The sequence below is a fragment of the Scyliorhinus canicula genome, chromosome 2, assembly GCF_902713615.1.
Source record: "Scyliorhinus canicula chromosome 2, sScyCan1.1, whole genome shotgun sequence".
NCBI lineage: Eukaryota > Metazoa > Chordata > Chondrichthyes > Carcharhiniformes > Scyliorhinidae > Scyliorhinus > Scyliorhinus canicula.
Genome location: NC_052147.1, coordinates 132455833 through 132480751, shown reverse-complemented (window position 1 = coordinate 132480751; position 24919 = coordinate 132455833). Strand labels below are relative to the sequence as shown.

The 24919-nt window shown below is 51.5% G+C and overlaps 1 protein-coding gene across 1 annotated transcript in view; it reads left to right on the top strand.

Moving 5' to 3' along the window:
• LOC119958447 (T-cell-specific surface glycoprotein CD28 homolog) overlaps window positions 1–20532 on the top strand; it is a 54805-nt gene extending 34273 nt beyond the window's left edge. The window contains exons 3-4 of the mRNA XM_038786990.1: window positions 9296–9396; window positions 17716–20532. Of these exons, the coding sequence (XP_038642918.1) occupies window positions 9296–9396; window positions 17716–17823 (209 nt within the window). The 3' untranslated portion in view covers window positions 17824–20532. The remainder of the gene's footprint in view (window positions 1–9295; window positions 9397–17715) is intronic.
• The last annotated feature ends 4387 nt before the right edge of the window (window positions 20533–24919 follow it).

The window sequence follows — 24919 nt, the reverse complement described above, 5'->3', positions numbered from 1 at the left end:
GTGGAGTGGGCCCAGGAGAGTGCTCTTTCTGAGGGTCAGTGCAGAGTCAATGGGCTGAATGGCCTCCTTTTCCACTCGAGGGATTCTATGGATATACCTGTCTCATATCTCTTCATAACCTTGGCTAACAAAAATCTATCAATCTCAGTTTTCGAATGAACAGTCCATTTAACGTCAATTCCCATTTGATGTTGAGTTCCAACTTTGTGCCACCCTTTGTCTTTTACATGTGTTTCCTACTTTCATGTCTGAAGCTTCCTTACTTTTAGACTATCACCTAGTCTAGGGGCAGCACGGTAGCACACGTGGCTAGCACTGTGGCTTCACAGCGCCAGGGTCCCAGGTTCGATTCCCTGCTGGGTCACTGTGCAGAGTCTGCACGTTCTCCCCGTGTCTGCGTGGGTTTCCTCCGGGTGCTCCGGTTTCCTCCCACAGTCCAAAGACATGCAAGTTAGGTCAATTGGCCATGCTAAATTTCCCTTAGTGTCCAAAATGGTTGGGAGCGGTTTTGGATTATGGGGATGGGGTGGAAGTGGATCGGTGCAGACTCGATGGGCCGAGTGGCCTCCTTCTGCATTGTATGTTCTATGTTCTATGTCGTCCTAGATTCTCCAACTAACTGAAATAGGTTCGCCCACAGTCTGTTCCTCTTAATACCTTGAAAACTTTGATCAAATCTCTCCTTATTCATCTAAATTCCAGGAAATATAATCCTAGTTTGTTTAATCCCCCCCTTTAATTCAGCTCTTCAAAGTCCAGATATTATTCTGGTAAATTTACACTGAACTCCCTCTAAGTTTAATATACTCTTGAATTCAAGTCTAGCGTATGCTTCGTACGGTATGGTGCCCAACTGCTTATTGTATTCCAGATATCATCTAACCAGGGTTTGTAAAACTTCTACTGCCTTGTATTCTAGACCTCTCAAATAGTCTTTCTAACTAAAAGTTATTATCCTATTCATGACATTTTAACAATCTGAGTACCTAAACTACCTAGTCTCTTTGGATATCCACTGTACCTAGCTATTCACAATTTGGAGTGTGCCCTGTTTCTGTCTTTTTCAAGTTCAAAGTGGATGATTTTACATTTACCTACATTATAACCCATTTGCTGTGGTTTTGCCCATTCAATTAATCTATTGATATCTCTTTGTAATTTTACACTTCCATCTACTCACAGTGATAAGATGCTGTCTGTAATTCACCAGCAAATTGGTATATGTGCCATTCTATCCTATCTTTAATAAATATAGTGAATAGGATATCAATATAGTAATAGTAGCAAAGATCCTTGCAGGACACATCCTGCCAATTTGTGTGCCTGCCCATTATACCGACTCTGTCTCCTGTCACTCAGACAGTTTCCTAACCAGCTCAATAACTTGCCTTCAATACAATGTGTTTGGCTTTTGCTGACAGTCTCTTGTGAGTGATTTTATTGAATACTTTCTGGATGGCCATGAAAATATCATCTTTAGACATTCCCCTGTCCACTACTCGAGTTGCCTCTTCGAAATATTCAATCAGTTCTTTAGGCGTAACCAGGGCCGGCTCAAGGCACCGGCAACTCGGGCAGTCGCCCGGGGCGCCATGTGCTAGGGGGCGCCAGACTCGGGTCCCGCGCATGCGCAGTTGGGCCGGTGCCAACCAGCGCATGCGCGGTGGCCGCCCTCCCCCGCTGTGGCCGCCCTCCCCCGCTGTGGCCGCCCTCCCCCGCTGTGGCCGCCCTCCCCCGCTGTGGCCGCCCTCCCCCGCTGTGGCCGCCCTCCCCCGCTGTGGCCGCCCTCCCCCGCTGTGGCCGCCCTCCCCCGCTGTGGCTGCCCTCCCCCAGGGGAATGGGACAGTTCAGCGCCGACGTTTCAGCGCTGCCGTTTCAGCGCCTGGACGTTTCCAGCGTCAAAAAATTTCAGCGCTGCCGTTTCAGCGCCAAAAATTTCAGCTGGCCAGCGCTCATTCATTCACAGGTCACTTTACAAGCGCAACGAGATTAACAGGGGAGCCAAAAAGCTGCAGTGCAAAAGTGGTGACACAGGTATACTTAGTTATAACATTTAGTTATTTGGCCTTTTTTTGGAGTTTTATTACTGTGTGCTAAGTGGTGTGCAGAACCCAGATACAGAAGCCTCACCCCCAAGGTCTGCTTAAATGTCATGTCTGAAGCTTTTAAAATTTGCTTCTCTTTAAACATGGGGATAAAAATCCCATGCTCTTTAAACATAGGGGAGAAAAAGCTGAAACTGTCAGTGAGAGTTTTGAAAAACCCTCCGTTGAACTACATGTCATCTGGTGTAGGTTAGAAAACAATTTACCATCTGCTCATGCGGTTTCAATAATCAATAATCAATTATCACTCCCCCCAAGGACTATTATTATGACTGCATCCCGCTCCTTTCATTCTTTTCGTCTCTCTTGAGGATGTTATTTCTAATCATGGTGCACTCTGTTGGTTGGGTTAGTTTCCCGGGGTCCCCCTGGCTGGGGCTGGAGTGATTATCCTTTTCCTCTTAATATGAATGGGGACAGTACATTTTCCCTGCTGGGACGGGAGAGGTTTGGATTTGGATGGGGTGCAGGTCCAATGATATGGCCAGTATCCTGTTGTCCCTGGGTACTTGGGATGTTCCTTCTGGAGGATGCTTATGAGGGGCAGTTCCCCAAGGTCTTGTTTTTCCTGCTGTATGATTTTTTTTTTCTGGCGCTGAAATGTCCTGTCGCTGAAAAGTCCTGGCGCTGAAGCGGCGGCGCTGAAACGTACCCACCCCTCCCCCCGGGCGGCACCCCCCCCCCCCCCCCCCCCGGTCCGCCCCCCCCTCGGGTCCGCCCCCCCCGCGGGTCCGCCCTCCCCGCGGGTCCGCACTCCCCTCCCAGGCCCCGCCCCCCTCTCCCCCCAGGCCCCCCCCCTCCCAGGCCCCGCCCCCTCCCAGGCCCCCCCCCCCCCCCTCCCCAAGGGCGCCGAAGTTCAGCTTGCCCGGAGCGCCAGCAACCCTAGGGCCGGCACTGGGCGTAACCTACCCTTCACAAATCCATGCTGGATCTCTCTGATCAGCTGAATATCTTCAAGGTTCTCTCACTTTGCCATTAATGATAGACTTACAGTGATGGCATGTAGGTGGAGGTCCTCCTCGAGGCTCTGACGTTTGGACTTTAATGTCCGGTTTCAGGGGCGGTTTTGGATGAGCTGTTGCAGGAAGGTATGAGGAAGGTGGGAGATGTCGAAGACCCGGACGGACACTGGAAAGAATGGGGGCATGCGAAAGTCCGCCATCCAGTAAGTTGCTGTGCCCGGCAGGAAGAAAGATGGTGGAGGCTGGATCGCGGGGTGGGGCCACTCCCTCACAGTGGAAACTCTGACCGAGGTGATGACCAGAGAATTTGAGAGGCTGTTCACCAAGCCTATGGAGGTGCTGTGGAGGGAGATGACGACTGCGATGATAGAGTGGATGCAGGAGGCGATGACCCCGGTGAAGGCGGCAGTGTCGAAGACATCGGCCGAGGTACTGGAGCAAGGAGAGAATTTGAAGGGGGTAGAGTGACCAGTTCACCTCGATGGGTGAGGAGCTGGGAAGGGTGGCGGAGGCCAGCAAATGACTCAGAGCCACGGTGGAGGACCTGGAGAACCGGTCAAGGCAGCAAAACTTATGGATCATGGGCCTGTCTGAGGGGTTGGAGGGCCTGAGGCCGACCGAGTACTTTGCAAAGATGTTTGCAGAGCTGTTGTGAGAGGGGGAATGACCCTCCTGATATGGGCTGGCCGGGGCACATCGGTCACTCAGGCCCAAGCCGAAAGCAAACAAGCCGCCGGGGGCAGTTATAATTTGCTTCCATAAGTTTCCCATTAGGAGAAGGTCCTGAGTTTGGCGAAGCAAAAGCGAGAGGTGAAGTTTTACACATTTAAAGATGCTGCAGGAGACCCATCTGAGGGTGAGGATCAGGTGAGGCTCAGGAAGGAGTGAGTCAGGTGTTTCACTCGAGGTTCGATAGCAGGGCCTGGGGAGGTAGCGGTATTGGTGGGCAAGAGGGGAGGTTTCAGATGGAGAAGATGGTGGCGGACCGGGGGGAAGGTATGTGATAGTGACGGGGTCACTAGAGAGGAGGTTGGTGACACCGGCGAGCGTTTGTGGCCCCAACTGGGATGATGCGGGGTTTGTGAAGAGGGTGCTGGGTGCCATCCCGGATCTGGATACCCATAAGCTGATGGTAGGGGGGGGGATTGGAACATGGGGTTGGAACCGAAGGTGGACAGTTCTCAACTGCGTTCGCTGACCCAGTCAGGGTGGGGGTGGAGGGGATGACAAAGGCGTTCGTTAGGTTCATGAGAGAGTTGTGAAGAGTGGACCCGTGAAGGTCCTTACATTCAAGGGAATGGGTGTATTCGTTTTTCTCTCTGGTACACAAGGTGTATTCGAGGATTGCCATTTTCATGGTGGGGACGGTGCTGTTGGCTGGGGTTCGGAGGTCGGAGTACTCAGCAATGGTGATTTTGGATCACGTGCCGCATTGGGTGGATGTGGTTTTGAAGAGGAGAGTAGCCCAGAGACCGGGGTGGAGAATGAATGTGGGGTTGCTAGCGGACAACTCTTCTGTGAAAAGATTGGCAAAGTGATTGAGGTGTTTTGGGCTTTAATTGCACAGGGGAGGTCTCCCAGTCGGGAGGCTCTGAAGGTAGCAGTGAGGGGGGGACGTGATCTCATTTCAGGCTAAGGTGGATAGGGAGGACAGGGAGGAATGCCAAAAACCGATAGAGGAGACTTTGAAGATGGATGGGAGATGTGCTGGGGACCGGGACTCGGGTCTCCTGGCTAAGAGGAAGGAGTTGCAGGCAAGGTTTGACCAATTGCCCACGGGAAAGAGGTGTGCCAGTTGAGAAGGGCGAGGGGGGCTGGCTGCGAGTATGGGAGAAGGCATGGCGTATGCTGTCCGGTAGCTCCGGAGGGAGGCAATGGCAAGGGAGATAGTGCGGGTACGGGATAGGACAGGGAAGTTGGTGGTGGCTCCGGAGCAGATTAATAAAGTATTTGAGGAATTTTATGGGGACCTGTATAGATCGGAGCCACCGGAGGAGGGGCTGGGGATAAGGGAGTTCTTGGATGGGTTGGAGTATCCGAGGTTGAGAGAGGAGAATAGACAGAATTGGAGGAGCTGGTGGGGGAGCAGAAGTTGAAGGAGGCGATTGAGAGGATGCAGGCAGGGAAGGTGGCGGGGCCCAATGGGTCCCCAGTTAAATTTTATAAGAAATTTAAGGACAAGCTGGTGCCACTGGTGATGGTATTGTTTGAGGATGTGATAGGCAAGGGTGTCTTGTTGTAAACGATGGGGCAGGCTTCCATCTCATTGCTTCTAAAGAAGGACAAGGAACCGGTGGAGTGTGGGGTTGTATAGACCCAAATCTCTGCTGAATGTGGATGCCAAGATATTGGCAAAGATGCGTTGGAGTCGAGATTGGAAGGTTGTCTCCGGAAGGTGATTGGAGAGAACCAGATGGGGTTCGTGAAGGGAAGGCAGTTGTTCTCGAACGTGAGGAGGTCGGAGGTTTCTGAATGTGGTCCTCTCTCCGGCGGAGGGAAGGGAGATGGAGGCGGTGTTGGCACTGGACACAGAGAAGGCGTTTTTGATCGGTTAAAGTGAGGTCATTTGATGGCAGTACTGGAGAGATTTGGGATTGGCCCGAGGTTTGTGGCGTGTGCAGCTATTGTTTAAGGAACCGATGGCGATTGTTCGCACTAACAGCATGAATTCAGAGTATTTTGCATTGCATCGGGATACCAGACAGGGATGCCCCATGTTCCCTATTGTTTGCATTGGCCTAAGAGCTCTTGGCCATTTGGCCATTGTACTAAGGAGCTTGGGGTTGTGGAAGGGGGCAATGGGGGGCGGGGAGCATAGGGTGTCCCTATACGCCAATAATCTGCTGTTGTGTTTTTGGAATCGAGCGCGTCGGTGGGGAGTGTATTGACGCTGTTCCAGAGAGAGATTCGGGACATTCTCAGGTTATAAATAAATTTAGGAAACAGCAAGTATTTTATGGTTACCCCGCTGGTAACCGTAGTGGAGCAGGGGTGGGGGGGCTGTAATTCCACTTGGCGACAACCTACTTTAGGTATTTGGGGATGAAGGTGGCCCGCGAGTTAGCTTGGTGGGGAGGGTGAAGGCTGATCTGTCGAGGTGGGGGATTAAGGAAATGAAGGATTTGTTCCTTCAGGGGCATTTCATGAGATTAGAGGAGCTGGGAGAGACATATGGGTTGGTGCAGGGAGAAGGGTTGAGGTAAATGCAGGTGTGGGACTTTGCAAGGAAAGTTTTCCCCGCCATTCCCTATAGCATCTATCTCCTCATTGTTGGAGGCGGTGCTCTCAGTGGGGGGGGTTGGAGATGGGGATCATTTTGTCAATCTATGGGAGGGTCCTGGAAGAGGATATGGTGTCCATGGAGGGGATTAAGGAAAAGTGGTAGGAAGAGCTGGGGGAGGGGGGGGGGGGGGGGCCTGGAAGAGGGAGTGTGGTGTAAGGTGCTGCGGAGGGTGAATGTCTCGATTAACATGTGTGAGATATGACGTCTGCCACCGTCATCAAAGCCCTAAACACAATCTATGCTCTGTTCGGTTTCCCCGACTACATCCACAGCGACCAGGGATCCTCATTTATGAGCGATGAGCTGCGCCAGTACCTGCTCAGCAAGGCATCGCCTCGAGCAGGATGACCAGCTACAACCCCCGGGGAAACGGGCAGGTGGAGCGAGAGAATGGGACGGTCTGGAAGGCCGTCCAGCTGGCCCTGTGGTCCAAGAATCTCCCGGTCTCCCGCTGGCAGGAGGTCCTCCCCGACGCCCTTCACTCCATTCAGTCGCTACTTTGCACTGCGACTAACACAACCTCCCCATGAACGTCTCCTTGCCGTCCCCAGGAACTCCACGTCCGGGGTTTCACCCCCAACGTGGCTGGCAGCTCCAGGACCCGTTCTCCTCTGCAAGCACGTGCGGCCCCACAAGGCGGACCCATTGGTCGAGAGGGTACAGCTACTCCATGCAAATCCCGACGGCCGCCAAGACACAGTCTCCCTCAGGGACTGGCATCAGCTGGGTCCCCACCCCACCCCTGCCCCAGAACCACCCTTCCTCCCCCCAGCGCACCCCACCACAGCCCCCACTCCAGGATGATCCGTCCTCGCCTTGATCCCACCCGGGGATGAAGATGAGGGCTACACGCTCCTGGAGTCACCGGCGACCAAACCGACGCCTGCATCGCCACCGGGACTGCGGCACTCACAACGGAGGATCAAGGCACCCGATCATCTTACTTTGTGAACTTTCCCTAAAATGTTAACCTATGCATGTAAATAGTCTTCCACCACCCCCGCTGGACTCTTTGTTAACAGGGGGTGAATGTGGTAGTCACCACTGTTGTATATATATCACATATGAGGTGTAATACGTGAAGGCTCCTGTACTACAGGTATGGGGGTAGATCCCGGCCTGCTGGCTCCGCCCAGTAGGCGGAGTATAAATGTGTGGGCTCACCGAGCTGCAGCCATTTTGGCAGCAGCTGCGGGAGGCTACACATCTCTGCTTAATAAAGCCTCAATTACACTCTACTCTCCTCTCGTTGTAATTGATAGTGCATCAAGGAGGAAACCCACGCAAACACGGGGAGAATGTGCAGACTCCGCACAGACCGTGACCCAAGCCAGGAATCGAACCTGGGACCCTGAAGTTGTGAAACAAATGTGCTAACCAGTGTGCCACCGTGCTACCACAGGTGCTTATTCAATAGCGGAGCAGGTTCAATGGTCTAAATGGTCTCCTCCTGTTTCTGTGTAATAGGGTAGAGGGCAGAAGTAATTCAATGATCAAAGTGTGGAGATTGCATTTATTTATTGTCTCCCACTTTATTGAAATGCAACGGAATGGAGGCAGTGATAACATTACTCCAGTTCATGATAGCTGATCCACATTATACAAACATGGAGAGGGGAGATTGGGTACAAACTGCTTCTGAAGACCTTTTAAAAGGGAAGAATTGTTAACATAGCCAAACCAGAGAGGATGAGAGAGGCAGAAAGGGGAGTCAGAAACTGAGAACAGAGAGAGAGAGGAGACAAGGAAGAGCAGAGGAGAGCAGGAAGACAGATCCGGAGATCTTGGGAATTGCTGGCTCGGCCGAGATTTACTGTCCACGAGAAGGTGGTGGTGAGCTGCCTCCTTGAGTCTATATGGTGTAGGTGCACCCACTGTGTTGTCAGGGAGGGAGTTCCAGGATTTTGACTCAGCAAAAGTGAAAGATCAGTGATTATAGCTCCACGACAGGATAATGTGTGGTTTTGAGAGGGAAAGATGGAGGCAAAGAAAGGCTGAACCAGAGGGGAGAAAGAGTGAGAAAAAGATGAGAAGTGAGAGAAAGAAGACAGAACAAATAGAGAAAGAGTAAGAGCAAAAGTAAGAGAAAGAGAGAATGAGACAAGTTGGGAACAAGAGGAAAAACATAGTGGTCTGGATTCCCTGGTCGGCGATGCCGAAATCGTGTTCGCCAATCAGCTGGAGAATCAAAGTTCCCGACCAAATCGGGGGCGGCGCCGCTTTTGCGATGCTCCGCCCCCTCCAAAGCAGCATACTCGGAGACTACGTTGCCTGAGGCCCGCCCCCGATGCTCCGCTCCCGACTGGCCGAGTTCCCGATGGCGTGGGTCTCTCATCCGTCGGGAACTCGGCGTGGCGGCTATGGGACTCAGTCCAGCGCCTCGACAGTCGGGGGAGGACTGATCCGCAGACAGGGGCAACGTCGCCAGGGGCTGGGGGCACTGTGGGGGGGGATGGTCAGGGGCAAGCGAGCCGGCCAAAGGGAGTGCACTATTTCGCAGGCCGGGTCCGCGAGCGGCCGGCACCATGTCGCACAGCGTGCCGCTGCAGGCCACCGCCGTACACACGCATGGCCTCAGACTCGGCAATTTGCCGGCCTTATCAGCAGCTAGAGCCGCGTGCTCTACGCTACCTTCCTGCGAGCCCCCAGCCAAACAGAGAATCAGTGGCAGTTTTGCGCCATTTCTTCTGTCATAAAACACCACCGTTCCCATGCCGGTGTGTAGACATAGCCTCAAAATCGGAGAATCCAGCCCAGGGTGAAAGAAAAGGCAAAACCTTTTTGGGATTGAATCAATGGGTTTCCTGTGTAGTCTGTGTCACTGAGCTAGTATCTGCGAGAATTAGGGTTCTGATATTTCAATGCTCTAAGGCAATGCTTTCTGTGTCACTGCAGGAGTGCTGTCTGGGTAGAAAGCTGTGCTAACATTACCCTGTCTGTTTCAGAGATTAAACGATGTGGTCAATTCACTCAAACCACCCTGATTGTCCTGGCATTCACTGCAATCTTCATCTTATACAGTGTCTTCATTACCTGCCTGCACTGGGTAAGTATCACAAGGCTTGGGAATGCTCTCTGGAACTGGCATAACCAAGCTTGGCTTCTCTGAGTACCAACTACCAAGTAACCAAGAGTTGCATACAGGCTACTGAGTACAGGGTATCGAGTACATGCCAAGTCTAATTTCATCAGACAGGTTACCAAGTTAAAATTACAGGGTATCAAGTACAGGTTACCAGACACTGGTTACTGAGAGTTGAGTACAGCTTAATGAGTATCAACTACAAACTACCAGGTATTGGGTGCAGCATATCAAGTAGCACATACACATTATTGAGTATTGAATATAGGTTAGCAAACACTGAAGACAGCTTATCTAGTGCAGTGTACAAGCTGTCAAATATCAAGGACAGGTTATCAAGCAGACTCTAACCCACAACTTCATGTAGCTGTCCTCTTCCCCCACTTCAACCCGCTCACCCCCTCCACCAGGTCCCTCACTCTCTCCCAACCCCACCTCCTCACCCTCTCTCCAATCTCCCTCACTCTCTCCCCCACTTCAACCCACTCACCCTCTCTCCAACCTCCCTCACTCTCTCCCCAACCCCACCTCCTTACCCTCTCTCCAACCTCCCTCACTCTCTCCCCAACCCCACCCCCTCACCCTCTCTCCAACCTCCCTCACTCTCTCCCCAACCCCACCTCCTCACCCTCTCTCCAACCTCCCTCACTCTCTCCCCAACCCCACCTCCTCACCCTCTCTCCAACCTCCCTCACTCTCTCCCCAACCCCACCCCCTCACCCTCTCTCCAACCTCCCTCACTCTCTCCCCAACCCCACCTCCTCACCCTCTCTCCAACCTCCCTCACTCTCTCCCCAACCCCACCCCCTCACCCTCTCTCCAACCTCCCTCACTCTCTCCCCAACCCCACCTCACCCTCTCTCCAACCACCCTCACTCTCTCCCCAACCCCACCCCCTCACCCTCTCTCCAACCCCACCTCCTCACCCTCTCCAACCTCCCTCACTCTCTCCCCAACCCCACCCCCTCACCCTCTCTCCAACCGCCCTCACTCTCTCCCCAACCCCACCTCCTCACCCTCTCTCCAACCGCCCTCACTCTCTCCCCAACCCCACCTCCTCACCCTCTCTCCAACCACCCTCACTCTCTCCCCAACCCCACCTCCTCACCCTCTCTCCAACCTCCCTCAGTCTCTCCCAACCCCACCTCCTCACCCTCTCTCCAACCGCCCTCACTCTCTCCCCAACCCCACTCCCTCACCCTCTCTCCAACCGCCCTCACTCTCTCCCCAACCCCACCCCCTCACCCTCTCTCCAACCACCCTCACTCTCTCCCCAACCCCACCTCCTCACCCTCTCTCCAACCTCCCTCAGTCTCTCCCAACCCCACCTCCTCACCCTCTCTCCAACCGCCCTCACTCTCTCCCCAACCCCACCTCCTCACCCTCTCTCCAACCGCCCTCACTCTCTCCCCAATCCCACCTCCTCACCCTCTCTCCAACCTCCCTCACTCTCTCCCAACCCCACCCCCTCACCCTCTCTCCAACCGCCCTCACTCTCTCCCCAATCCCACCTCCTCACCCTCTCTCCAACCTCCCTCACTCTCTCCCAACCCCACCCCCTCACCCTCTCTCCAACCGCCCTCACTCTCTCCCCAATCCCACCTCCTCACCCTCTCTCCAACCTCCCTCACTCTCTCCCAACCCCACCCCCTCACCCTCTCTCCAACCGCCCTCACTCTCTCCCCAACCCCACCTCCTCACCCTCTCTCCAACCTCCCTCAGTCTCTCCCAACCCCACCTCCTCACCCTCTCTCCAACCTCCCTCACTCTCTCCCCAACCCCACCCCCTCACCCTCTCTCCAACCTCCCTCACTCTCTCCCCAACCCCATCTCCTCACCTTCTCTCCAACCTCCCTCAGTCTCTCCCAACCCCACCTCCTCACCCTCTCTCCAACCGCCCTCACTCTCTCCCCAACCCCACCTCCTCACCCTCTCTCCAACCGCCCTCACTCTCTCCCCAATCCCACCTCCTCACCCTCTCTCCAACCGCCCTCACTCTCTCCCAACCCCACCCCCTCACCCTCTCTCCAACCGCCCTCACTCTCTCCCAACCCCACCCCCTCACCCTCTCTCCAACCGCCCTCACTCTCTCCCCAACCCCACTCCCTCACCCTCTCTCCAACCTCCCTCACTCTCTCCCAACCCCACCTCCTCACCCTCTCTCCAACCGCCCTCACTCTCTCCCCAACCCCACCTCCTCACCCTCTCTCCAACCGCCCTCACTATTTCCCAACCCCACCCCCTCACCCTCTCTCCAACCTCCCTCACTCTCTCCCCAACCCCACCCCCTCACCCTCTCTCCAACCACCCTCACTCTCTCCCCAACCCCACTCCCTCACCCTCTCTCCAACCTCCCTCACTCTCTCCCAACCCCACCTCCTCACCCTCTCTCCAACCGCCCTCACTCTCTCCCCAACCCCACTTCCTCACCCTCTCTCCAACCTCCCTCACTTGCTCCCCAACCCCACCCCCTATCTTTTCCCCAAACTCCCCTTGACCCCTCCTCAACCCTCTCGCCTTCTCCTGCAATCCCTCAGCCTCTCCCCCATGCCAGCACCTCCCTCTTTCCCAATCCCAGTTCCTCACCCTATCCCCAACAGTACCTACCCACCTCCACACCCTATCCCTCACTTTATCCCTAACATACCTGACATTAAAAAAGGCAGTGAGAGACAGACAGAAACCGATAGTCATGGACAGAGGTACAGATGGTAAGAGAAAAAGAAAGGCAGAGAAACAGGTAGCTAGAGAGACAGACAGAGATAGAAAGAGGTAGAGAGACAGAAAGAAGTGAGAGAAAGAGACTCTGAGAGAAACTGGAAAAGGTCAAAGTAGCAGGGACCAGGGACCTGTTTCCCACATCACTCAGTCCATCTCCATGGAGGAGAAAGTCAGCAAGTGACAGAGACAAAGGAAGACATGCACCCAGCTAAGAGGAGCAGTGGTGGAAGGTCCTCCAATCCCTCCACCAACCCAACCAAGAGCCCTCAAACCCATAGATCTCCCAGCATAAACACAACAATGGAGCACAACCCCAAGGAATCCTTCACAAGCAATGTGTGCATTGACTTCAAACAAAATAGACAGGAATGGAGTTGAAGCCTCCATCCATTGCTCAAGGTGTCAGTGAAATACTGAGGGGCATCTCTCCCTCCTTGATCTCGCTTTTCACACTCACACAACTCAACAAACTCCACTCTCGCTTCTCTCCAGCCCTCTTTCTCTCATCTTGCCCCTTACCATTCCTCGTGCTCTGTTCTTTCTGTCTGTCCCTCCGTTGCGTTTTGTCGTGTTAATGTGTTTCTCCGCTCTGTGTTTAATTCCCCCTCCACAGCCTCTTGGTACCACCGCTTGCATTCTCAGGATGAAGGAGGCAGTTGACATGAAATGTGAACTGATTCACAATTCTGACGAACCCGCTACTGCTACATGGACTGGCCAGCGCTGGGAGACAGGCCCAAGGCAAGGCAAGTACGTCTCAGCTGGACTATCCCAATCTCTCAACACTCTGTGCCATCCCCCCCAAACACCACCCCCTCCCCCAAGGTGGCATTCCCAAAGATTAATCTTCAGGGTGTTCAGGGGCTGGTTTAGCACAGGGCTAAATCGCTGGCTTCGAAAGCAGACCAAGGCAGGCCAGCAGCACGGTTCAATTCCCGTACCAGCCTCCCCGAACAGGCGCTGGACTGTGGCGACGAGGGGCTTTTCACAGTAACTTCATTTGAAGCCTACTTGTGCCAATAAGCGATTTTCATTTCATTTCATTTCACATCACTGGCAAGGCTAACATCAATTACCCTTCTCCAGTCACCCATGTGAAGATGGTGACCATCCTCCTCAAACCACTGATACCTGAGTGGAATGCTGGCTTTTATATCCAGAGGATTGGATTATAAAGACACAGAAGTTATGCTGCAGCTATACAAAACCCTGGTTAGACCCCACTTGGAGTACTGTGAGAAGTCTGGGCATCACACCTCATGAAGGACATATTGGCCTTGGAGGGAGTACAACATCGGTGTAAATAAATGATAGCTGGATTACAGGGTGAGATACGAGGAGACATGACACAAATTAGGCCTGTTTTTGCTTGGCATTTAGAAGGTTGAGGGGTGATCTGATCAAAGTCTTCAAGATATTAACAGTGAAGAACAGGATAGATGAAGATAAACTATTTCCACTGGTTGGAGATTTTAAAACTAGGGGACGTAGTCTAAAAATTAGGACTAGACCGTTCAGGAGAGATGTTAGAAAGAACGTCTTCACTCAAAGGATGGTGGAGGTTTGGCAATCTCTCCCACAAACAGCAGCTGAAGCTAGAACAGTTGTTAATGTTAAATCTGAGATAGATAGATTTTTGTTGAGCAAAGATGTAAGGGATATGGGCCGAAGAGAGGTATGTGGGACAGCATTCTCCGCCAGGGTGATTCTCCATTTTGCCGCTGCCCGGGGGTTTCCCGACGGCGTGGGCCTGCCCCACAATGGGAAGCCCCATTGACCGGCCGGCGTAACAGAGAATCCCGCCGGCGGGTCGGGGTAGAAATGTGGCGCGGCAGGGCGAAGAATCCAGCCCATGGAGTTAGGTCACAGATCAGCCATGATGTCATTGAATGGTGGGACAGGCTCGAGGGGCTGAATGGCCTACTCCTGTTCTTATATTCCTGTATGTGGCCTGTTGGGCACTTAAGAGGGAAATTAAGAGTAACTACATTGGTGTGGGTCTGGAAGCAAGCTATTGATGGCATGATTCCTTCCCTCAGTGACATTAAAAAACCAGTTGGGTTCTTATAAGAATCCAGCAGCTTTATGGTCACCTATGCTGGTTTTAATTTCTAAAACTTTTATTCACTGAGTCCAAATTCTCAAGTTGTCACAGGGAAATTGAACCCGTGTTTCACTTGATCTCACGAACAATAATATGACTATTACACTGATGTGCCCTGCATACATGTCCTATGAGGGGGAATTTCATCGAAACATATAAAATTCTAATAGAACTAAGACAAGGTTGATGCAGGAAGGATGTACCTGATGGTGGGGGAGTCTAGTACCAGGGGTCCCATTCTGAGGTTACGGGATAGATCATTTAGGACAGAGGTGAGGAGAAATGTCTTCACCCAGAGAGTGGTGAGCCTGTGGAATTCTTTGCCGCACAAAGTAGTTGAGTCCAAAACATATGTTTTCAAGCAGCAGTTAGATTTATAGCACTTGGGGCGAAGGGGATCAAAGGATTTGGGGCGATGGTGGGATCAGGCTACTGAGTTGGATGGTCAGCCATGATCGTAATGAATGGCAGAGCAAGCTTGAAGGGCTGAATGGCCTCCTCCTGGTCCTGCTCCGATTTTCTATGTTTCACTGTTTGCTTTCTCTTGCTTGCTGCTTTCTCTCTCTTTTTTCTGCTGAAGCTCACATCTTGTGTCCAGGGTTTCTTTTGTCGGCTTCCCCTGCCTCCAGGCCCCCCTTAGCCACACCCATTTCCCAGGAAGGGCACCAATCAGGAACTTCCTCCCTGTTTGTGTCACCAAGAGGTATTACGATGCCTCAGTACTACACAGGGACCTGCTTCTTACCCATTTCGCCAATTGACTTTCTCTTTTACATTTCTTTCTGCATTTTATCCTTCTCCAGCACATTAACAGCTGGTTCCCAAACCCCATTCCGCTACATAGGTTTCCCTTTTCCAGTCTGCAGGCAAGTTCATTCTACTCTGGTGGGTGATGGAATGCTACATTATCATGTGGACGCAATGTAACATTTGTGTTAGTTCTGTAAGAAAATTTCTCAATAGCAACAATTTTAAATTACCTTATGAATTTTATAAGAATCGTGTTTGAGGTGTATCAATTTGTGTAAGCTGAATGCTAAAGTATCTGTTAATTCTTCAATATTATACAATATATATTCTTTATCTTAATTATTGCTTCGCCCATATTTCGGCAGGCATTGTTTAAAAATCAAAGATCCTACATTTTTAAAACCTAAAAAGTCTTTGGGCAACACCTTCCAAACCCATGGCTGCTACCATCTAGACGTGCCAGAGCAGCAGTCACATAGGAACACCACCACCTGGAGGTGCCCCTCCAAGCCGCTCACCATCCTGGCATTGGAAATATGGAATCATAGAATCCCAGAAGGAGGCAGAAGGGGGCCATTTGGCCCATCAAGTCTGCACCGATCCACTCCAGCCTATACCCATGTCTTAGTAACCTAATCTATACATCCTTGGACACTGAGGGGCAATTTAGCATGGCCAATCCACCTAACCTGCACATCTTTGGACTGTGAGAGAAAACTGGAGGACCCGGAGGAAATCTACGCAGACACAAGGAGAAAGTGCAAACTCCACGCAGTCACCTGAAGCCGAAATTGAATCCGGGTCCCTGACGCTGTGAACAGCGGTGCTAGACACTGTGTATCGCCGTTCCTTCACTGTCGCTGGGTCAAAATCCTGGAACTCCCTCCCCGACAGCACTGTGGATTTACCTTCTGAAAAACAATTTGGGATGGGTATTAAATGGTGGTCTAACCAGCGATGCCGATGTTCCACAGAATAATTTGAAAAACAAAGAATTGTGGCGGGATTCTCTCAGCACTGGACGGCCGGAGACACGTTGGGCCGGGCGCAAATCGCGAAACCCCACCCCGATGCCGGTCCGCCGATTCTCTGGAGAGCAGAGAATCGGCGCCATTGGCGCCGGCGCGGTGCTGGCCGGGGGCCGCTCTACGCGCCCCCCCCCCCCCCCCCGGGCGATTCTCCGCCCAGGATGGGCCGAGTGGCCGTAAAAAAAATCCGAGTCCCACCGCCGCCGTCCACGTGTGGTCTTACCCGGCGGGACCTCAGCGTGCATCCATCCGGGGGGGGCGGCCTGGTGGGGGGGGGGGAGGGGGGAGGGGGGAGGGGCTCCGACCCCAGGGGAGGGCCTCCGCTATGGCCTGGCCCGCGATCGGGGCCTACCGATCGGCGGGCCGGCATCTCAGGCTGGGGGCCTCTTTTGGTTTACGCCGGCCCCTATAGCCCTACGCCATGTTGCGTCAGGGCGGCGTGGAGAAGGGAGCCACTGCACATGCGTGCAATCGCGCCGGTCCCACTGCGCATGCGCAGACCCGCGGCGCCCATCTGACGCTGGTATTGGCAGCTGGAGCGGCGTGGGTCGCTCCAGTGCCGTGCTGGTCCCCTGTAGGGGTCAGATTCGCTGCTCCAGAGGGCATGTTGATGCCGTCGAGAAACGAGACGGCATTTTCGACGGCGTGAACACTTAGCCTCAGGATCAGAGAATCCCGCCCATGATGAGAAATGAGGGAACATGGAAAATAATTCAGATTTGGGAGTTCAAGTGCACAATTCATTAAAAGCCAGTAGACAGCATTAATAAAATCAATCAGCAGGCTAATTAATGAATGTTGGTCTTTATCTAAAGAGCCAGAAATTATGCTACAAATGGCCTCAGCCAAATCCCATCTGAAATGTAGCATTTAATTCTGGAGTTCAGGGAAGGTATATTAGGCTTGGATGGATTGTAGCACAGATTTACCAGAATTCCACTGAGACTTAAAGGGTTGAAGTATGAGGATAGTTTATGTATAAACTATTTATTTGAGTTTAGAAGGTGAAGGTGTTCTAATCAAGGTGGTTACATTTTTTTAGGGTTTGATAGGACAGAAGTAGAGACAATTTCCTCTGATATGGAAATCTGGAGCAAGGGGCAAAACCTTCAAATTGGAGTTAGGTCGTCTGGGAGCTGAATCAGGAAACACTCTTTCACAGGGCAGCAAGGGGAAATCTGGATCTCTCTCCCCAAAGAGAATGTGGATGTTGGTTCAATTGGAGCTTCAATTGATAGATTATTATGAAGTAAGGGAAGGAAGATGGATCTAAAGCAGGAAAATGGAGTTGAGGTGCAGATCAGCCTTAATCTAGCAGAATGATGTAGCAGGTCTGAGGGGCTGAATGGGCTCCTCCTGTTCCTACGTTCCTGCACATTTGGAATGATTGTAGCATCTGTACCCCCTACTCTGAGCTGGGACCGGCCAATTCATTATAAACTGTGGCCACCCAGCGAGAGCTTAGCTCCATACTAAATAGGGATCTCTTCAGTTTGAATTTGATGTAATTTTTTAGGTAAAGGTCACGAACCTAAATCCAAAATGGCAAGAGATGGTGCAAATCTGCCCAGCTGTCGTCTCGTGGGGCTGAAGGACCACCTTATGTTCAAACCACAGTTGTGTTGATTGAAGCTACTTGGATTTACAAAGTCTTCCTTTCTCTATTATCTTCTTCTTCAGATGTTGAAAAAGAACCAAGAAGAACAAAGCAATGAATATGTGAACATGGAACCTCCTAAACTCAGCTCTGGAAGAAGGCGAGGGAACCACATTGGCTACCGCACATAACACAATGTCTCATAAACCCATTTAAAACTCACCAGGAATGTAACTGAGGCTATTCCTGAAGAGGGCTGAGCCAACCCAGGAAGGCCCCCAATGGGACATAGCTCTGTTCCTTATTTCTCCTTGCCTCATCGAGTTGATGTAAAAGCCATTAACAGACTTTGGGTGTCATTTGAATTCTCTCCACGTTTGTAGTAGGATGCACGTTTGTGCAGTACTGTAGCATTTCAGAAATTATGCAAAAACAAGGTACAACTTAACCTCCATCACACATGAGCAAAGGTGGAACGGACAAATCCTGCCAGAGGCTGAGGCTCCATTGCAGTTTAGCCAGGCTTGCCGCATTTACATACATGAGGTGGGAGTGGGAATCCTGTTAATTGAGGCTGAATATCCCTCTTTCAAGGCACTTTTCACTATTTCTTTCTCAACACCCCTCCCTAGCCAGTTTTCTGTGGGTGAGCTAAGACCAGAAATCTCCAATCAGTTACTCCATGAGTTGAGAATAACCCTCTCCACTTTCCTTTTTTCTTTCTTTTTCTCCGCTCTCTCTCTCCTTCCATATCCTCTGTCTCCCCTCTTTCAGTCTTTCATTCCATTCCTCTTTCTTTCACCCCTTTTCTCCCTCATCCCTGTCTTCTATACTAAAGGGAATACCAGCGATGTTTATCTGACCTGTCCTCACAATTTAACCCTTTTAGCCCTGATATCATTCTACGCTGCACTGCGCTGAGGTGTGATACCCAGTAATTGAACATGGTCCTCCGGATGGGATCTAACCAGAGCTTTATGCAATTGTACCATAATTTCCATTCCTTTATATTCCCAGCTCTCATCAGATAAAGGCTAACATTCCATTAGCCTTTACGATTATTGGTTTTGGACTTGCCGATTGGCTTTATATGATTTGTGTACCTAGCCTCCCAAAACTCTTTGCTCCTCTACAACTCCTACTTACTCACTATTTACAAAATACTTTGATTTTTCTCTTAAGTTAAAAGTGGATGACCTCACACTTGCCCACACCAAATCAATTTGCCATAGTTTTGCCTTCTTGTTTAATGTGTCTATGTCCCTTTGTAAATTGCTGCTCTTATCTACACTAGTTACTACCCTGCCAGTCTACAGTCAGACACAGTCAGATACAATCTGATACAGTTGGACACAGTCAGACACAGTCAGAGTCATCAGCACAAGGAGACACAATCAGCAACAGAGTGAGGTCTGCTTGAGTTCGAGTTCAAGCAACATTCAATTAGCTGATCATACCATTGTACCATACATAGGTACGGTATGTGTTCTTGTACATCATCTGGGCATGTATGTCTGTTTGCGTGTGTGTTTCTCTGCTTGTGTCTGTGTTGTTGGGTCTGCATCCATGCTGTGTCTCTACGTGTGTCTATATCTGTACATGTGCCCCATTACTTTCATATTTTATTATTCCTGCGAACTGATAAAAAATGTTAACAGAGCACTATATGTATTCACCTCTACATGTGTCTATGAGAAGCCTCACCAATTCTGAAAATGTCTCAAAATTCCTTCGAAACAGTAAAAAGTATGAAAGTCAGTATTAGTTTGTAAATACATGAATGATGGAGCAGTGTATTTGCTTGCTTACAAATGATCCACTATTTATAACAGGTTATTGCAGGGTTTTATATCAGAATTTCCACAATCTCAAACATTGTGTTGCTCAAATGTTGCTCCGCAGATTCTTCCATCAACCAAGTCCAGGCTTCTCAATGTACCCCATACAGACATATGAACATACAAATATACAGACATACAAAAATACAAGCATATGCTGCCTCACGGCGCCGAGGACCCAGGTTCAATACCAGCCCTGGGTCACTGTCCGTGTGGAGTTTGCACATTCTCCCCATGTTTGCGTGGGTTTCGCCCCCACAACCCAAAGATGTGCAGTGTAGATGGATTGGCCATGCTAAATTGCCACATAATTGGAAAAAAATACAAATATATGAACATACAAACATACGAACACACAGACATACAAAATTACAAACATGAACATACGAAGATACAAGCATACGAACATGCAAACATATGGACATACAAAATACAAACAAATTAACATATTGGCAAGCAAAAATCCAAACATATGAACATGCAAACATATGAACATACATACATACAAAAATACAAACATATGGACATACAAACATGTGAACAAACATACACAATTGATGGAAAAGACTAGCTGGTCTATCAAGCCTGCCACAAAACAGATTGTGCTGAGGGAACTTGCTCATCCAAACAGACTGAGTTGAGGAACTTGCCCATGGGTGGATGGGTGGTCATTGGCCACCAGTTTTGAAAAGAATATCACTCCAGAACAGGCTTACTATGGCCAGAGACTGGAGCTGAGAAGGTACAGTTCTGAACACCAGCTCCAGTGATACCTGCCCAACTACTTGGACCATCAATAAATGTTCAGAAACATGTGAACTCACTCCAACAAAGCTATAGCCTCAATGATATTACTAGCAGCTCAAATTACTGTCTCTTTTCTCCAGCTGGAACCTGATGTTGACAAATTAACGTTTCCATGATAATTGCTCATTTTAAGCGTCTGTTTCTCACCCATTCAGCAGATTGTAACATTGAATTCATTCTATCTGCAATGTAAATTCAGACTGATTATCCAACTTTGTGCACTAAACAATAAATGGATCCTTGACTTCAGCAAAACATCTCTATTTCTTCATGTTGCTCATAACACCATGGGTGGTATCTTACAGAGGCAACAGAGGTCTTTCCACTGCCTGAGGAGCTGGCAAGAGCCCCATGTCACTTCTTTTCAGGAAAACCCACCACAACTTGTTTCACTCAAACACAGTGGTCTGTCTCCCAGGATTAAGGGCCCGGGAGTAAAAAGTCCTGCCTACTGAGAGCTGCCAACCTATCAGAGATCTATTGCAGTGTGTGGTGATCCACTGTGTAATTGTGTGTGTGCCTGTATTAGGAGATGTACAGTAGTACCTGTGCTACAGGTTCGCTGGTAGCCCCTGCCGGCTAGCTCCGCCCACAAGGAGCCGTATAAATATGCATGAGTTCTCCTGAGCAGCCATTCTACCAGCTGCAGTCGGAGGATAAACATCTAACTGTAATAAAGCCTCTATTGTACCCATTCGAGTCTTCAGTACGATTGATAGCGCATCACAGTGCAGCACCACTGGGAGCTGGTGGCAGCTACTGGTACGACATCCACCTGAGGCCTAAGATCGTCGCTGGTCCTCCTGCCTGATTAAATGTTTCCCACCAGCAGCAAACCCACATGGGAGAGGGCACAAGATTCCTCCCATAGATTCTCAATGTGATCTGGACTAGGAGGTGAGAGAACTGGCACTACAACCAGCCAGACATGGACACCTCTGCCACTAGGATTGAAACCTAACCCAGATTCAAGGAATGAAGGTCTTATGGGCCAAGTTCTGGGCCTGTAGGAATTCTGTAGGACATTTGTGCTGAGTGAACAAACGTCAACAAAACTTTAAAAATAAATTTAGAGTACGCAATTCTTTTTTTCCCCAATTAAGGGGCAATTTAGCGTGGCCCCTTGATTGAGAAAAAACCCTGCATATCTCAGGGTTATGGGGGTGAGACCCACGCAGACAGGGGGAGAATGTGCAAACTCCACACGGACAGTGACCCAGGGCCGGGATTCGAACCCGGGTCCTCAGTGCTTTGAGGCAGCAGTGCTAACCACTGCGCCACCATGCTGCCAAAACCGCCCTAAATTCAACGAGAAATTGGTAATCAGGTTCAAAGAGAGCATAGATTCGAAATATAAAAATATCTCACACGATGAGTCATTATAGATAGTGTTTTACTCTGGGCATGATATAACAGGAAGGTATCCAAAGGCAAAATTTATCCAAAAAGTTCCTAAGTGTGGTAGTGAACGGCAACTGTCGTGAGCTTGCCGACGCTCGGCCTAGCGAGGCTGTCACCATTATAAATTGGACATTTAATGAGGTCCCATGGGCTTCACGCCATAAATGACTGGCCAGCCGGCTGATTCACCAGGACCATGCTCGGCAGCTTTCTGCAACAAGGGAGAGCAGCACTTAAACCCATCCTGCACAGACAACCCACTCAGCTCGCAACCATGTTACCGAGGAGACAACCCCATGATTCAGGGATGCTGACCTGGCCAGACTGTTGGATGTGGTCGAAATCAGGCAGAATGCCCTGTTCCCCCGAGGGTCTCAGAGGATCAGCCACAGGGCAGCCAGTGCCGCCTGGGAGGAAGGGGCAGCGGACGTCAGCTCGGGTAGTCTCACCAGGGGGACGGGAACCCAATGGCGTAAGAAGGTCAACGATCCCCAGCTCCCCGGACATAGAGGTCCTGGATGCCTCATCCCCCATCCCCCAAGGCACACCATGTATAGGGAAGGGGGCAAGGGGTGGAGAGGAATGGCAGGAAAGGAAGGAGATAGTGAGCAGTGTGGCGAAGGAAGGAGATGGAGGGGGAAGGGGAAGGCTGAGGGATGGGTGAGGAAGTGGGAAGGAGGGAGAGAGGGGAAGGGTGAAGGAGGTGGAAGATCACCGAGGCGATGACATATGTGGTGGCCGTAGATGAGGGCCTCCCTGGCCCTCCAGGCTTTGCCGTACCCTTGCCGCTGCCCCCTGTCCAGCGGGTCCTCCCCGGGCATATCCTCCAGTTCCTCCTAGTCCGGCGCCTTCTTGTCCTCCTCCTCCTCATCCTCAGAGGTGGTCACATGTTCCTCCTCCTCCAGCATGTCGCCCCATTGCTGTGCCAGGTTGTGGAGTAGACCAAGACAAAGTGGGCAACCTTCTGGGGATGTACTGCAGTGCATCACCAGAGCGGCCGAGATATCAGAACCGCGAGGACATGGCACAGGCACCGCACTGTCCCCTTGTTGAGGCGGAGCCTCCTGCGTCACATGATGTCCGTTATCTGTTTGAAAGTCCAGCGATGCCTATACACCTTGGGTTGCTGCTGGTCGCTCCCTCTGGGTCCCTCCCTGGTCTGATGGCCGGCCGGCTCCTTAGGGTGTGGGGCAGGGCCCTGCACATGGGCCGCTGCCTCAAGTCTCTGTTGACGCTGCTGCCGCCATTTTCTCCGGCGTCTGGCCGCCTGTCCTGCCAGCAGCCCCACGTGGGAGCCATTCACCCAATTATTCCAGGACCTGTTTGTAGCCAACGAATAAGCTAAAGAATAATCAAGCAGCCAAGAGCCAGGGGAAAGTAGCCAAGGCGTGAGAAGGAGGGATGGGGGGGGGGGGGGGGGGGGGGGGGGGGAGGGGGAGCAGTGCAAGGGGATAGCAAACTCAAGAGAAAAGAAAGGTGAACTGCAGGGAAGGAGGGGGGTGGCAAAGGGGGAGGAGGCACAGGGCAATAGAGGGGAACCAGAGTTGGGGGGGGGGGGAGGACATGGGAACACCAACTGGAAGGAAACACAGGAAACAACAACAACCACAGCAAACACAGTAACAGAGAGTAAGAAAGTACAGGGGGAGATCCATTTTCGTATTGCTGAGGGTGTGTTCAATCTCTCTGTACTGGACAAAAAAAATGTATCAAGATGAAAGGATGCACAAGATGGGCATACAGATGTGGTGTAATTGTCTCCTCAGTACCTCGATGTACATATACCCCCCCAGTCCCCCCCCCCCCCCCCCCCCCCCCCCCCCCCACCCCCACAACGACATGTTTTTCGTTACTTGTTAGTCAGGTGATTTTGCTAACTATATAGCATTGTTGTTTTTATCTTGTGTACAATATCTTCTTAGCTTTTCCTTTCTCTTGTGTGTACATCTCTAAATACACTGGGCGGGATTCTGTAAGAATGGGGCTATTTCCCCACGCCGCCGTGAAAACCGGCGTCAACGACTCCGGTGTCTATGGCCCTCGAAAGTGAGGAATTCTCACCTTTCTAGGGGGCTAGGTTGCCGCCGGAGACGTCCCCGCAACTCCAGCCTGCAGGGAATGGCCCTCACGAGTCTGCGCATGCGCGGAGCAGCAGGCGTATTCACGCGCATGCGCGGAACGGCCATGCGTATTCCCGATCACGGGCCAGGCCACCATAGGGGCCCCTCGGGGTCAGATGTCCCCGCCCCCCCCCCTTCCAGGACGACCCCCGCACACTCACCTTCCAGGTCCCGCCGTGTCAGAGGTGTGTACTCCACGCCAGCGGGACTCGGGCAAACCCATCGGCCATTTGGCTCATCGGGGCCCGGAGAATCGGTGGGGGGCGCGCTGTCAACAGCCCCCGACTGGCGTGCCACCGATCCCCCCCCGCCACCCGATAAACGGCGCCAGAGAGTGGGGAAGCCAGCATCAAGGCAGCGGGGCGCGATTCTCACGTCCCCCGGGGATTCTCCGCCCGGCCACTATGTTCGAAAACCTAATAAAAAACATTTATTTTTAAAAATACCCTGATCCCCCTCTCCTCCCTGAAACCTCCCGCCCAGCTTCCCCAGCTCAAACCTATGATTCCCTCTGATCGGCATCTCCCCTGACCCAGCCCCAAGCTTAAAGCGCTGCCTCCAAATCTTCAGTGTTGCCACCACCACCACCGGACTCCCAGAGTATTTACCCGGGGCCATCGGGAGCGGGGCCGTTGCCAGTGCCCTCAACCCCAACCCCCTACACAGACCCTCCTCCATTCTAACCCACCCCGGGACTCTCCCCTTCCAACCCAACTCCTTACCTTTTTCGCATTCGCCGCCCAATAATAATATAATAAATTTGTGAGGACCACCTTCCTGACCCTGGCTACCTTCCGCCCACCCCCAAAGTAAACGAGGTGATTGACTTGTCCACTTCCTGAAAGAATGCCTTGGGCAAAAAGACCGTCAGACTGAAATAAAAACAAAAGTCGCTGCGGCACATTCATTTTAATCGCTTGCACCCGAACTGCCAATGGCAGATGGAGGATGTCCCACCTTGCCAAATCCGTTTTCACCCTCCCCACCAAGCTAGTAAAGTTGTCCCTATCAAGCCCCCTCCCCCAATCCTGGGCCACCTGCACCCCCAAATACCTGAAGTGAGTTGCTACCCTGCGAAATGGCAGCCCCACCCCCCGGCTGGGATACCACAAAATATTCAC